General features: G+C 55.6%; 1 protein-coding gene across 1 annotated transcript; it reads right to left on the bottom strand.

Annotated features, from left to right (window-relative positions):
- Positions 1-5942: 5942 nt before the first annotated feature.
- On the bottom strand, positions 5943-8067 carry SDF2L1 (stromal cell derived factor 2 like 1). The gene is made up of 3 exons (XM_028094931.2): positions 7834-8067; positions 7254-7450; positions 5943-6346 (listed from the first exon to the last, which is right to left on the bottom strand). The coding sequence occupies exons 1-3, from the start codon at positions 8051-8053 to the stop codon at positions 6065-6067; spliced, it is 699 nt and encodes a 232-aa protein (XP_027950732.2). The 5' UTR covers positions 8054-8067; the 3' UTR covers positions 5943-6064.
- Between the last annotated feature and the right edge of the window lie 2873 nt (positions 8068-10940).

Here is a 10940-nt window from a genome sequence, read left to right as displayed (position 1 = left end):
CGCAGCCTCCCTCCGCGTGCCGCCGCCACCGCCCCGACCGCTCTAGCCAATCCCCCCGGAGCTCGCGGGCGGGGGGCCAATCCGCGCGAGGCGGCCGCACGTGACAATGCCCACCGCTCTGGGCATGCGCTCTGGAGCGTTCGACGGGGCAAACGCTGCGGCGCACCGCGGAGGCCCAGTCCCGCTGGCGTGTTGCAGTCCTTGATTGGGGGAGCCGGCCATGGCCACGCAGAGAACATGGTCAGCAGCCGTACACTTCGAAAGTCTTTAAGGCTTTCTCCCATCCCCATTCCGTGTGCTCACCCTCCCTCCTCGGGGTCTGTCGACCACACGCCAAGGGCTTCACTCAAGTCTCTTAACTCCTCTAGTCCCAGACTTCACTCTTCCTCTCCTGATTTACTCTCCAGCATCAAACCCAACCCTCCTCAGCTTGTCTTCTCTCTTCCCCTGTATAACCACTCCTTTGCTCTGTACTCACGTTGCCTCTTCACGAGCATCTCCAGCTGCTCATGCATTTCAGAAGGCCCCATCTTCACAGTACCATCTGGGATGATCTTATCCCACTTCTTGGTCCCAACTCAGAGCTGACTTAACTAACTCTAACCTGCGTCTCAGGCTGAGACCTCCCTTGAATTCCAGAACCACATCCAAGTTTCGGCTGGGGTCGTTTCTTTGGCGTCTCATGCTGAACATACCCAGTTTGGCATACAGCTTCTTCCCTCCCAACCCCAAACCTGCTTCTCTTCTCCCTCTCCTACTTGGTCAGCGATGTCACTACCAACCACCGCAGCCACATTGATAAGGGGGCCCACCCTGGATTGCTTCCTCTCTGTCGCCCTCCACACCCCTTCACCCCAATCAACCTGAGATCCATGGAGTGCATCTGAGAAGTCAAAAGAAGAGTTTTCACCTGCCACTGCCAAACCACCAACCCTCTAAGGTTCTGCTGTCCCCAACATAGGCCCTCACTTCCTCCTGCTTTGAGGTCAGAGAGCAAGATGGAAACAATCAAGGAGGAAAAAAAATTTTAGCCTAGGGGTGCAAACAGATATGATACACATGGGTTCAAATCTGCATTCTACTTCCTGATGCTGTGTGCTTCTCCCTCTCCCACTCCCCCTGCTTGTGTTCCCTCTCTAGCTGGGTCTCTGTCAAATAAATAAAAATCTTAAAGAAAAAAAAAAACTTTACTTTGCAATATATAGTATTTGCCTTTTTATATACAGCACAAGTCCTCTGAGGGGTCAAACAGACCCCTAATTAATCCCCCCCCACCATGTTATGCTAATTAATACTTCACACTTTGTGTACTTATTTGTATTTTTTAAAGTTGTATTGGCCCCTCCTCTGTGCCAGGCACTGCCAAGAGAGATATAAAAAGGGACATTGTCCCTGCCCTCAGGGCTCCCAGTGTAATGAGGACTTCAGCCACAATGAGAAATTTCAATCTAACAGGCTCTGCTGGAGGGATATTGGATGCTGTGGAGCCCAGGAAAGGATTTCCCTAGGAGGGAACATTTGAGCAAAACCTTGAGTTCACAAGCATCCCCCAGCAAGGGCCAGAGACAGCTGTATGAGGGTCTCCAGCCAGTGGGCACAGAATCTACCCAGAAATAAGGATGGCCACCTCCAGCCATGGATGCCCGGTCTTCTACCCCCCAGGGTGGGGGTGAAGCTGACATCTTGATGTGCTCAGCCAGGGGTGAGGGGTACTCCCAAATGCCCATCTGGAAACCTAGGCCTCCTCTCAAAGGAGACAGGCTTGAATGACTCACTGGGCACACAAGCCTTTTGCATTGTGGCATGTCCTGACGGAGGAGGTGGCCTTGCAGGCATGCCTGGGGCCTGGCTCCTTGGCAATCCCCCTAATTGTAGCTGTTAGGATGGGCATGCCAGGCACCTCTTGGTCCCTCCTGCAGTCTCAGGGCAGCATACCTCCCTGTAAGAGAACAAACTGGCATGGTTGATGGGTATCACCTGTGGGCTTCAAAGCCCAAGTCCACCCACCCACCCCAGATAGTGGTGCTCCTAAGAACCCAGGAGAATGTTCTCTCCAGAGTCTGACCCTCCCCAAGCCCTCAAGGAGGGCTGGGTGTAGTTCACCTGCACACAAAGTTGAGCTGGGTCTGAGCCAGGCAACACAGTGGGTCTCCATTTCTCCACAAGGCCCTGACGGAACCTGGAGTCCCCAGTCTTACCCAGGGAGTTGGTGTGGAAAGATCTTCAAACCAGAGCTTTTCTGAATCCAGGGCCTCTGCCCCTTGCTCCTGTCCAGCCATAACCCAGAGGAGAATTTATGGGAGGATTCCCCCAGCTCTGCACTCACCTAATCCCCTGATGGAGGGTCCAGCCTAGTTCCACACCTGCTCCTAGCTGCTAGGAAGTGGAGTGAGGCCCCAAAACTCCCTCCCTTCAGGCGCTATGGGTGGTGGGCTGGGCCTGACCGATGCCCTTTCATCATTGCACTGCTTCCCAGCGGCCCACAGTAGTGCAACAGGGAAAGAGTGTCAGGCAGGCCTGCCAGCGCCTCTCCCGGTGGTGGTCCTTGAGGATCTGAGACCTGGAATGCAGGCTCACTGGGGTGGGGCTTCTGCCTGGGGGGAAGGGTGCCCTCTGACCCTAGAGGCCCAGGCCTAGCCAAGATCTCAAGTTTCCATGGAGAAGGGAGTGAGGCCAGGGACGGGGGAGGGGAGGGCCTGCAGGCCCAAGGGGCCCTGCCTGGGGAGGGGGTTGGTAGTGTGGGGAAGGAGGGGTTCCCAAGGCTGGTCCCAGATGCTTTGACAATATCATTGCACTGCTTCTCAGAGCACAGTAGTGCAACCTCGTCAGAGCACCTGGGGCCAGCTGGGGGTACCCCAACGGCCCCCAGTAAGCTCAGGGCGGGAAGCTCAACCGTGGGGGGGGTGGGGTGGGGCTAGGGGCCCTGTCCTGGACCTCAAGGCGGGAAGGATTTCGGCAGGGCTATGGTCCTGGAGGTCGTCAGAATGTCCCGGCCCTTCCCCAGCACGCTCCACATTGCGGTGCGGGAGAGACCCCAGACTGAGGGGTAGCTCCAACCCAGGAGCGGGAGCGGACGGGGGAGGGGGCAAACACACAAAGGAGAGGGACCCGCGCTCCACCGCAGTCCGAAGCCCACTCGCGCACGGAGCGAGGGTGGGTACAGACCGACGACCCTACGCCCTCACTCGGTCTGCGGCTCCGAGAGAAGGAGGGTGGCCCGGTTCCGAACGAGGCGCCCCTGCCGGCTCAGGCCCCCAACCCTGGCCCCTAGCCCCCAACTTGGGCTCCAGTCCTAAAGATTCTCTTCCTGGCGGCCCAGAGCGAAGGAAAAGAACAAGGAAGCCTTCCCGCCCTTCTGGAGTCCCCTGCCCGGAGAGGGCGCCCGGGGTCCGGGCTGCGCCCCTCCGCACAGTCCCGCCGGGTTGGGCCGCCCTGCCTGTGCCCTCCACCTCGGACCCTGCTACTCACGCGGCGGGACGCCCCTTCCAAACCAGGACGGGGCAGGACGCGGAAGGTTAGCGAGAGAAAGGTCCTGGCGGTTGGTTGCCCCCGTCATCCCCATCAGGACGACCCCGCACCTCGTGGCGCCCTCTCGCTCGCCGGCTCCATCTTTAACCCGCTGACAGTCGGCGCGGCCCAGCCCCCGGCTTCTTAGCATAACGCCGCGCTCATTGGCCGGAGCCGGCGCGGGGGCTTCGCCTCCTGCACTCCTATTGGCTGAAACAGGAGCGATTTCAAAATAGCCTCCGGGCTCGGATTGGCCGGGAGCGGGCCAAGTCCCCGGCTCCGTGGTTTTAACAATGAGTACTACAAACACTTTCTCACCATTCATAACTTATCAAAAGGAATTTTGCCCGCCTTTTCTCAGCTCCAGTCTCCGCGAGTTTAATAGCGGCGCGGGCAAGAGCGCTTGGAAGCCCGGAGGGGGGCGCCGTCCGCGCAGCTGAGCCCACTGGGAAGCGATCCTGGGAAAATGCCCGAACCCTCTGTCTAGTTCTCTGTGGAGCAGGGCCGCGGGCTGCTTCATTATGCGTGCTGACATCGTTCCCCGTACCTCCCGGACAAGATACTCGGCTGCAGTGGGCTTCCCGGCCGAGGTAGCCCCCGCTCCCCAACCAACCCCACCTCATCGCCTGGCTTGACCTGAAGCCACCCGGTTAGGCCTGGGCTGCAGAGATCTGGTCCTGGAGCCCGTGAAGCCTTGCGGATCTGTGGGAGGTAAGGGGAAGAGGGTGTCAGCTTGAGTCCCCGCGCGATTGCTATCCACTTTGTGGATACACATTAAGTGCCTACCCAGAGCTGATGACCCATAAGGATACACACCGTTCAGCCCTCACACAGCTGCAGTGTGTGTGTGTATGTGTGTTGGTGCAGAGTGTTGGGGGGGGAGGGTAGCTTAGGCTACAGTGCATCGCTGCCCCCCCCCCCCATTTTATTCTCTCAGTCCAACGGCTGAGAGCAAAAGTTTCTGAGGCAGGTATAGCTGGGTTAAATCTTTACCAACCTGCTGCCTCCTCCACAAAATTAAGACAATTGAACCTGCTTCATAGAATTGTTGCCAGGAGCAAATGAGATGCTGTGTAAATCGTTGGCCAAGTGCCCGACACTTAGTGTTCAGTAAATGCGTGCTCTGCTGCTGCAATTTAATTTTTGGTCTTGACCTGCATTCTGTCTAGAGCCATCTTAAGTGCTCCCACAGCTTCAGCCTTGGTTCCCCAAGGATCCTACATGCTATACACTGTTTGATTCTGCTATTCATCTAGGTGTACCGCAATCGTGTCGGAGGTCAGGTGAGTGATGGGAGAGGAGCTTAAATTTGTAGACAATGCTTGAGGGGTTTGGCAATGGAGGGATCAGGAGGTCTGTGTTTGACCAGAGCAGGAGTTCATGGGTTGAGAGGGTGGGGAAGTAATGGTCCAGGGCCTACAGTGTGAGCCACCTCTCGTCAAGTCTCACAATTGCCTAGAGCTTTTCTTTCTTTTTTTTTTTTTAAGGTTTTATTTTATTTATTTATTTATTTGAGAGAGAGAGAAACAGCATGAGAAGGGAGAGAGTCCGAGGGAGAAGCAGGCTCCCCGCTGAGCTGGGAGCCCGATGTGGGACTCGCTCCCAGGACTCTGGGATCATGACCTGAGCCGAAGGCAGTCGCTTAACCAACTGAGCCACCCAGGCGCCCTGCCTAGAGCTTTTCTCACACCCCCATAAGGCCAATTGATTTCTCACCTGCAAGGTGCTTTGCCCACACTCCTCCAAGCCCCTTCCCACCAGCTGCTACCCCCAGCTTCTCCTTGGGCTCTTGTATTCTCAATCAGAAAGTGGTGGCACTCTGTACCCCCAGCAGCTCCCTTAAACCCCTCCCCTCCTACATATACAGCCCCACCTGGGCCAAGTTAGCAAGTCCAAGAAGTCTGTCATCTCCCCCATAACCTCTAGAGGTCATCTACACACCAGCAAAACTAACTGTTCCCTTCCTCTTTAGGGCCCTGTTTATTGTTCCTGCCTTTAAGTTGCAATGCTTTGTCTGCCAGAATTGTGCCTCTCCTTCCAGGAAGCCTTCTCAGGTCTCTACAGGTAGCAGGTCTTTGTGGCTACCTTCCCTTGCAAAATCTTTTGAGTTTTGTTATCTCCTTGGGACCCTGGAAAGTTGTAGTGGGGGCTGGAGATGCCACATGCCCAGGCAGGCTAGGCTGTGAGAACTTAACACGAAGGTTCATGAAGCTCAGGGGCTAGGGAACTGGGGTCACCTGCCATCAGACCATCTAAGGGTGGAGAGGGGTGTTGTGATGGCAGTGTTGGAGTACATGAAAGAGCTTCAAGGTTCGGATGGGTTGAGCTGTCATTCCGTGCTGGAGACAAGAGGTTTTGCACTAAGGAAGAGATGGTGAACCAGGTCAGGGAGGCTGGCACCTCCTGGTCACCCCCAGGCTTACAGCAAAACACAATCACAGACTAACATTCTTTAATCACAAAGGCACTTGAGAACCCCTACAAACCCAAAGTCTCTACCAAGAGTGGTCCTGCAGATGCCCCACCTTGCCACCCTCCATCCACCCATCCATGGCACTCAGAGTTCATCGTGACCTGCAGAGGGATCCACACTGGGCTTGATGAAGATGCCTTCCATGGCCTTCCACGTATTGTGTGTATTGGCGCTGGACATGCCATGCACTTCATGCTGCCCACGGATGGGGCTCCCGTACTGCTCTCCAGTGACTGACAGGAACACAGAGGTGCCCACGTGCTGGAAGCGCACAGCGGCCTCTCGCTCCCAGTGCTGCCCTGAGCAGCGCACGGTCCACAGATCCAGGTCGTCACCCTCACCATCTTCCCCAAAGGCGCTCACCTCCTGTGGGTGCAGGGGACAGAAGGACAGTGCTCACCAGAGGCACACTGAGTCCCCTGTGGTCACTTTGGCAGCAGCACTCACACCCAGGGCACTGGGCCTTGAGTCCTTCCCTGTACCCTTCTGAGCCTCAGCTCCCACAGCTGAAAAATGGGACACTGCCACCGTCACCCCCCAGCATCCAGTAGGCTCTCCCCAACACGATCTCTTCAAACACATGCACACCCTACCCCATCTGTCTGGGCGGTAACCACTGGCCCCCAAGTAGCTAGGACCTCCTCCTCTCTCCTCCATGTTCCCCTTCCTAACCTCTCTGAGCCTCACTCAGCATGACGTCCAACTTCTAGGCCGACAGGTCTCTATTCCATACTCTCTCTTCTGACAAGTTCCCCCAAGCAGCCTCTGTTCCTCCCCAATCCCTCCCTGACCCCACAACCCCCTTATACCCCAACTCCACCCCTCCACCTCTCCATCCTCCAGTTCCAGTGAATTCCATTGGAGCACAAGCTCTTCCCCAGGCCTGGCAAAGCCCCAATTCCCCCCCCCCCCCCCCCCCCCCCGGTAGCCTGGAGAACTACTCATCCTTCCAGACCCAACCTGCGTTTCTCCTCCCCTGCCCGGTTTCATATTCCCCACCCCAAAGGCCTCGTGAATCCCCTTCCTGGGTCCAACCCAACCCCAGGAGATAAGCTATCCAGCAGATCTTTCTTCCTGTCAGCTGCCCCGCAGAGGTGGTCCTCAGTAAACATTTCTGAATTGAAATTCCCATTTCACACAGGAAGCTGAGGCTCAGAGCCACTGAGAGGAAGAGTCTAGATTCTGTCCCTGCCCCCCCCGACACACACACACACACACACACACACACACACACACACACACACACACGAGCCTCTCTGGGGCGAGGGCTCACCTGGTTGTTGGACAGCGGCGACGGAAAGTGGTGCGTGTGCAGGTTCTTGCCGGTTAGCACGTGCGTGAGCCGAACCGCCTGCCCACAGCGCACCGGGGACCCGCGCGGGCACCCGCCCTCCGAGCCACCGCGGATCCGCCAGTAGCTATTGGCGTCGTCTGACGCCTCCACGCCAGTCACCGACTGTTGGCCGCTGCCTGAGGGGCGACACCCCACCCCACCCCGGGGTCGCGGTCAATCTCTGAACTCGCTACCCTTGACCCGGACACCATAAACTTTCCAAGACAACCTCAATCCTGGGACCCCAACGGCTCACTCCCAGGCCCCAACTCTGGCCCTTGGTCCCTGGCTGAACTCCCAAGTCCCTTGGCCTGCAGCTCCCGGACGACCCTCCTCGCCCCCGATATCCTGACGACCCCCTTAAAACGGCCGGTCCTTGGCCCCCTTGGTCCCCCAGCCAGGCTCCTTGAAGACCCCCAGACTCGTAGCCCTGCAGAGTCCCTCAAGACCACCCCACCTTCAAACCCCCGGCCTCGGGTTCCGCCCCCCTGACGATACCCCAGTCTCGGGCCCCGCGCACCGGATCCGTATTTGATGTCGTGCGAGTGCAGCCGCACCCTGTGTTGCGTGTTGAACAGCTTCAGCACCGACCCGCAGGTCACGAGCCCTGCGCCGGACTTGGCGGCACCGCTGCTCGGCACCAAGAGCGTCAGCAGCAGCCCCAGAAGCGCCGGTCCGGCAGCTCTGCCACAGCCCGCGCTCCACATCGCCCCGGCCGAGCTCCGGCAGCTCGGGCCCATGGGACGCTTCCGTCTCCGCCACCAGCCAATCCGGCTCTGACAGAGCCAGTACGGGCAGCCAATCGCCAGCCAGCACGGCGCTCCGCCTGCATTGCCATTGGGTCGGCATTGAGGGGGCCCGCCCCCGGCTTTCCAGAGCGGCGACTGGGAGGGGGCTGGAGACACGAGGAGGGCTTTGATTGGTCCACGCTTCCGAGGACTCACCAATGAATGCTAAGGGAAGGTTGGTGCGGCGCCGAGTGGTTAGAGAGACGCTGCAGAGCAGCGCTGTAGGTTCGGGAGCCCCACCCAGGGGCCTCTGAGCCCCTGGACACCTGGCTGGGGATCCCAGGACCCTGCGGGCACGTGTTCACAAAACCCCTTGATCTTGGATCGTCGGGCTTTCAATCACGATCTTTCCTCTCAACTATGGGTCCTCAGCTTCAGGGTTGCTGGACCACTAGATTTTGTGGTCACGAGGTCGATGGATCTCAGATACTGGATAACTTGGTTCTTCAGTCCCTGGATCCCGGGATTAGTTAATTCCCCAGTCATTCGGTCATTGCCTCCTTTCTGAGAATGGGTCACCTCAGTCCCTGGACCCTGGGGTTTTTTAACCGGCCATCGGGCAGCAGAGGGCAGCAGGGATCTGTGGTGTTGAGGATAATGATTGGTTCTCACCAGAAAGCCCCAAAGTTTCTTAGGAAACCAGGACCCTGGGAGACCAAGTGACTGTGGGTACTAAGTGTGCCAGGTTTCCGATATGAGTGGGTCGCTGTCTCAGTGCCTTCTCAGAGGGCTGTCAGCTCAATCTTCAAGGGAGAAAAACTTATACGACTGTTTATTTATTCATTTGTGGAACGTTCTTATGTTGACTTAACTCCAGGCCCCGTGCTGGGGGCCACTGGGGAACTGGCTCTGGGCTACATTACTCAATAGGCTGACTACCCGTGAACTTGAGGCACCAACAAAGCAGGGAGAAAAGTTTATATTTAATTAAATCATTCCGAATTTTGCATTCAAAAAATCCAGAGTAAAGCCATTTTAATTACAGCAACATGTAATTTGGGGGTTTTCGTGTTTAATAGTGTTTCTATTTTGAATTACATATGGGATAAGACACTTGATCTTTTCAGGGTTTAGGGTGTCTAAATTGCTAAAGGTCTGCCCTGGCATTGGCAGACCCTGCACTCACTTGAGGGGCCTCCACTCCACGGTGGAGGGGCTAGAGTATAATCTGGGAAGCAATGGATATGTTCTCTTGGACATACCAACAAGCATCTCAGACTTAATATGTCCAGAGCAGAATTCTTGGTGTCCTCCCTCAAACTTCTCCCCCCCTCCCCCAGGCTTCTGAGTCTCAGTAATGGCACCTCCGTTTGCCTTGATTCAGCCCCCAAACTGGGACTTATCTTTAATTCCCCTCTTTACCACATTTCTCACATCTCATCCAACACATCTTGATGGCTCTAAATCCAAAACAGATTGTAAAGCATCTCTCCTGCTTTCCTTATCACCACCCTAATCCAAGACACTCTCCACTATCGGTATCGCCTCTCCAGATATGGACCATTGCCCCCTGACAGATTTCAGTACTTCCGCAGCTCAGGCCCCTCCAAATCACTCTCCACACAGGGGAGTGATTTATACCTTAGAAAGCATATATCAGGGGGCACATGGCAGGCTCAGTCAGTAGAGCATGTGACTCTTGATGTCAGGGGTTATGAGTTCAGGACCCACGTTGGGCGTGGAGCCTACTTAAAAAAAATTTTTTTTTTTAAATCAGGGGTGCCTGGCTGACTCAGTCAGTGGAGCATGCAACTCTTGATCTCAGAGTTGTGAGTTTGAGCCCCATGCGGGTGTAGGGATTACTTAAAATCTTTATATATATATATATATATATATATATATATATATATAAAATCATGCCAGGCACCTGCTTAAAGCTGCCAACAGCTTCCCACTGCATGTAAGACCAGAGGATGGTGAGGACACAGCAGGCAATCTCCCCCACAGGCAAAAACAGGATTCCAAGTATAGCACAGACCCCAGAATTGGAGTAGGAGAAGCCAACGTGGTTGTCTGTCCCTCGACTTTCTCAGGGCCTCATGCCTTCTCACAGCTATTCCCTTTCCCTGCCTCCCCCTGCAGACCACCTTCCCCAGCTCACCCTATGTGCAGATGCTCAGGGCGGATTATGGTGTCTCCACAGACCTCCACTTTCCAGTCACAGATTGTCTTCAGGTTCACATGCTCATCTGCTTAACTTGGTTCCAGGGATTGCTCAAGGTGCAAAAAGCTATGGGGAGGGGTGGGGGGGCGGTTGGTAAGCTGGCCTCCAAATATGGCTACGAACAATTCCTCCCATCCGCATAAGTGTAAGCTGCTTCTCTCATCAAGACATGGACTCTCTCATCAAAACACTGAATCTGGGCCGGCATGGTAATTTGCTTTGACCAAGAGAATAGCACAGAAATGCTGTTTTGGGACTTTGGAGCACAAGCTGCAAGAGGACCAGTGGTTCTTACTTCACATTCTCTAGATATGTGCTTCTGAGGCCAGGGTGGGGATATGTTCTCTTTCCCACCTTGAGGACTTGGCAGAGAGACCTGGAAAGTTGGCAGGTATTGTGCCGGCTGCTGTGTCTCAAGAGCCCTAGGGTTCCCCTCCAGGCTCTTTTCTGCAAACAGAATTTCTTGCCTCTCTGGAGAAGGCTGGGAGATGGCTGCGCCACACTGTCCACACTGGTTTTTAGCAATCAGTGCAAATTGCGCCAGAATCTCCCAGTCTATCTTGGGGCGCCTAGCCGGCTCATTTGGAAGAGCATGCGACTTTTGATCTCGGGGTTGTGAGTTCAAGCCCCACCTTAGGTGGAGAGATTATTTTTTTTTTTAAAGATTTTATTTAT

Source organism: Eumetopias jubatus, unplaced genomic scaffold (assembly GCF_037043125.1).
Source record: "Eumetopias jubatus isolate StellerSeaLion01/CBP00866 unplaced genomic scaffold, mEumJub1_p1.0 scaffold_16, whole genome shotgun sequence".
NCBI lineage: Eukaryota > Metazoa > Chordata > Mammalia > Carnivora > Otariidae > Eumetopias > Eumetopias jubatus.
This window is presented reverse-complemented; position numbering and strand designations above follow the sequence as displayed.

Coding starts and splice junctions, on each gene's coding strand:
- SDF2L1 (XM_028094931.2), bottom strand. CDS start 8,053: ATGGGCCCGAGCTGCCGGAGCTCGGCCGGGGCGATGTGGAGCGCGGGC. Junction 7,451..7,833: donor CGACATCAAATACGGATCCG/GTGCGCGGGGCC, acceptor GTCGCCCCTCAG/GCAGCGGCCAACAGTCGGTG. Junction 6,347..7,253: donor CGCCGCTGTCCAACAACCAG/GTGAGCCCTCGC, acceptor CTGCACCCACAG/GAGGTGAGCGCCTTTGGGGA.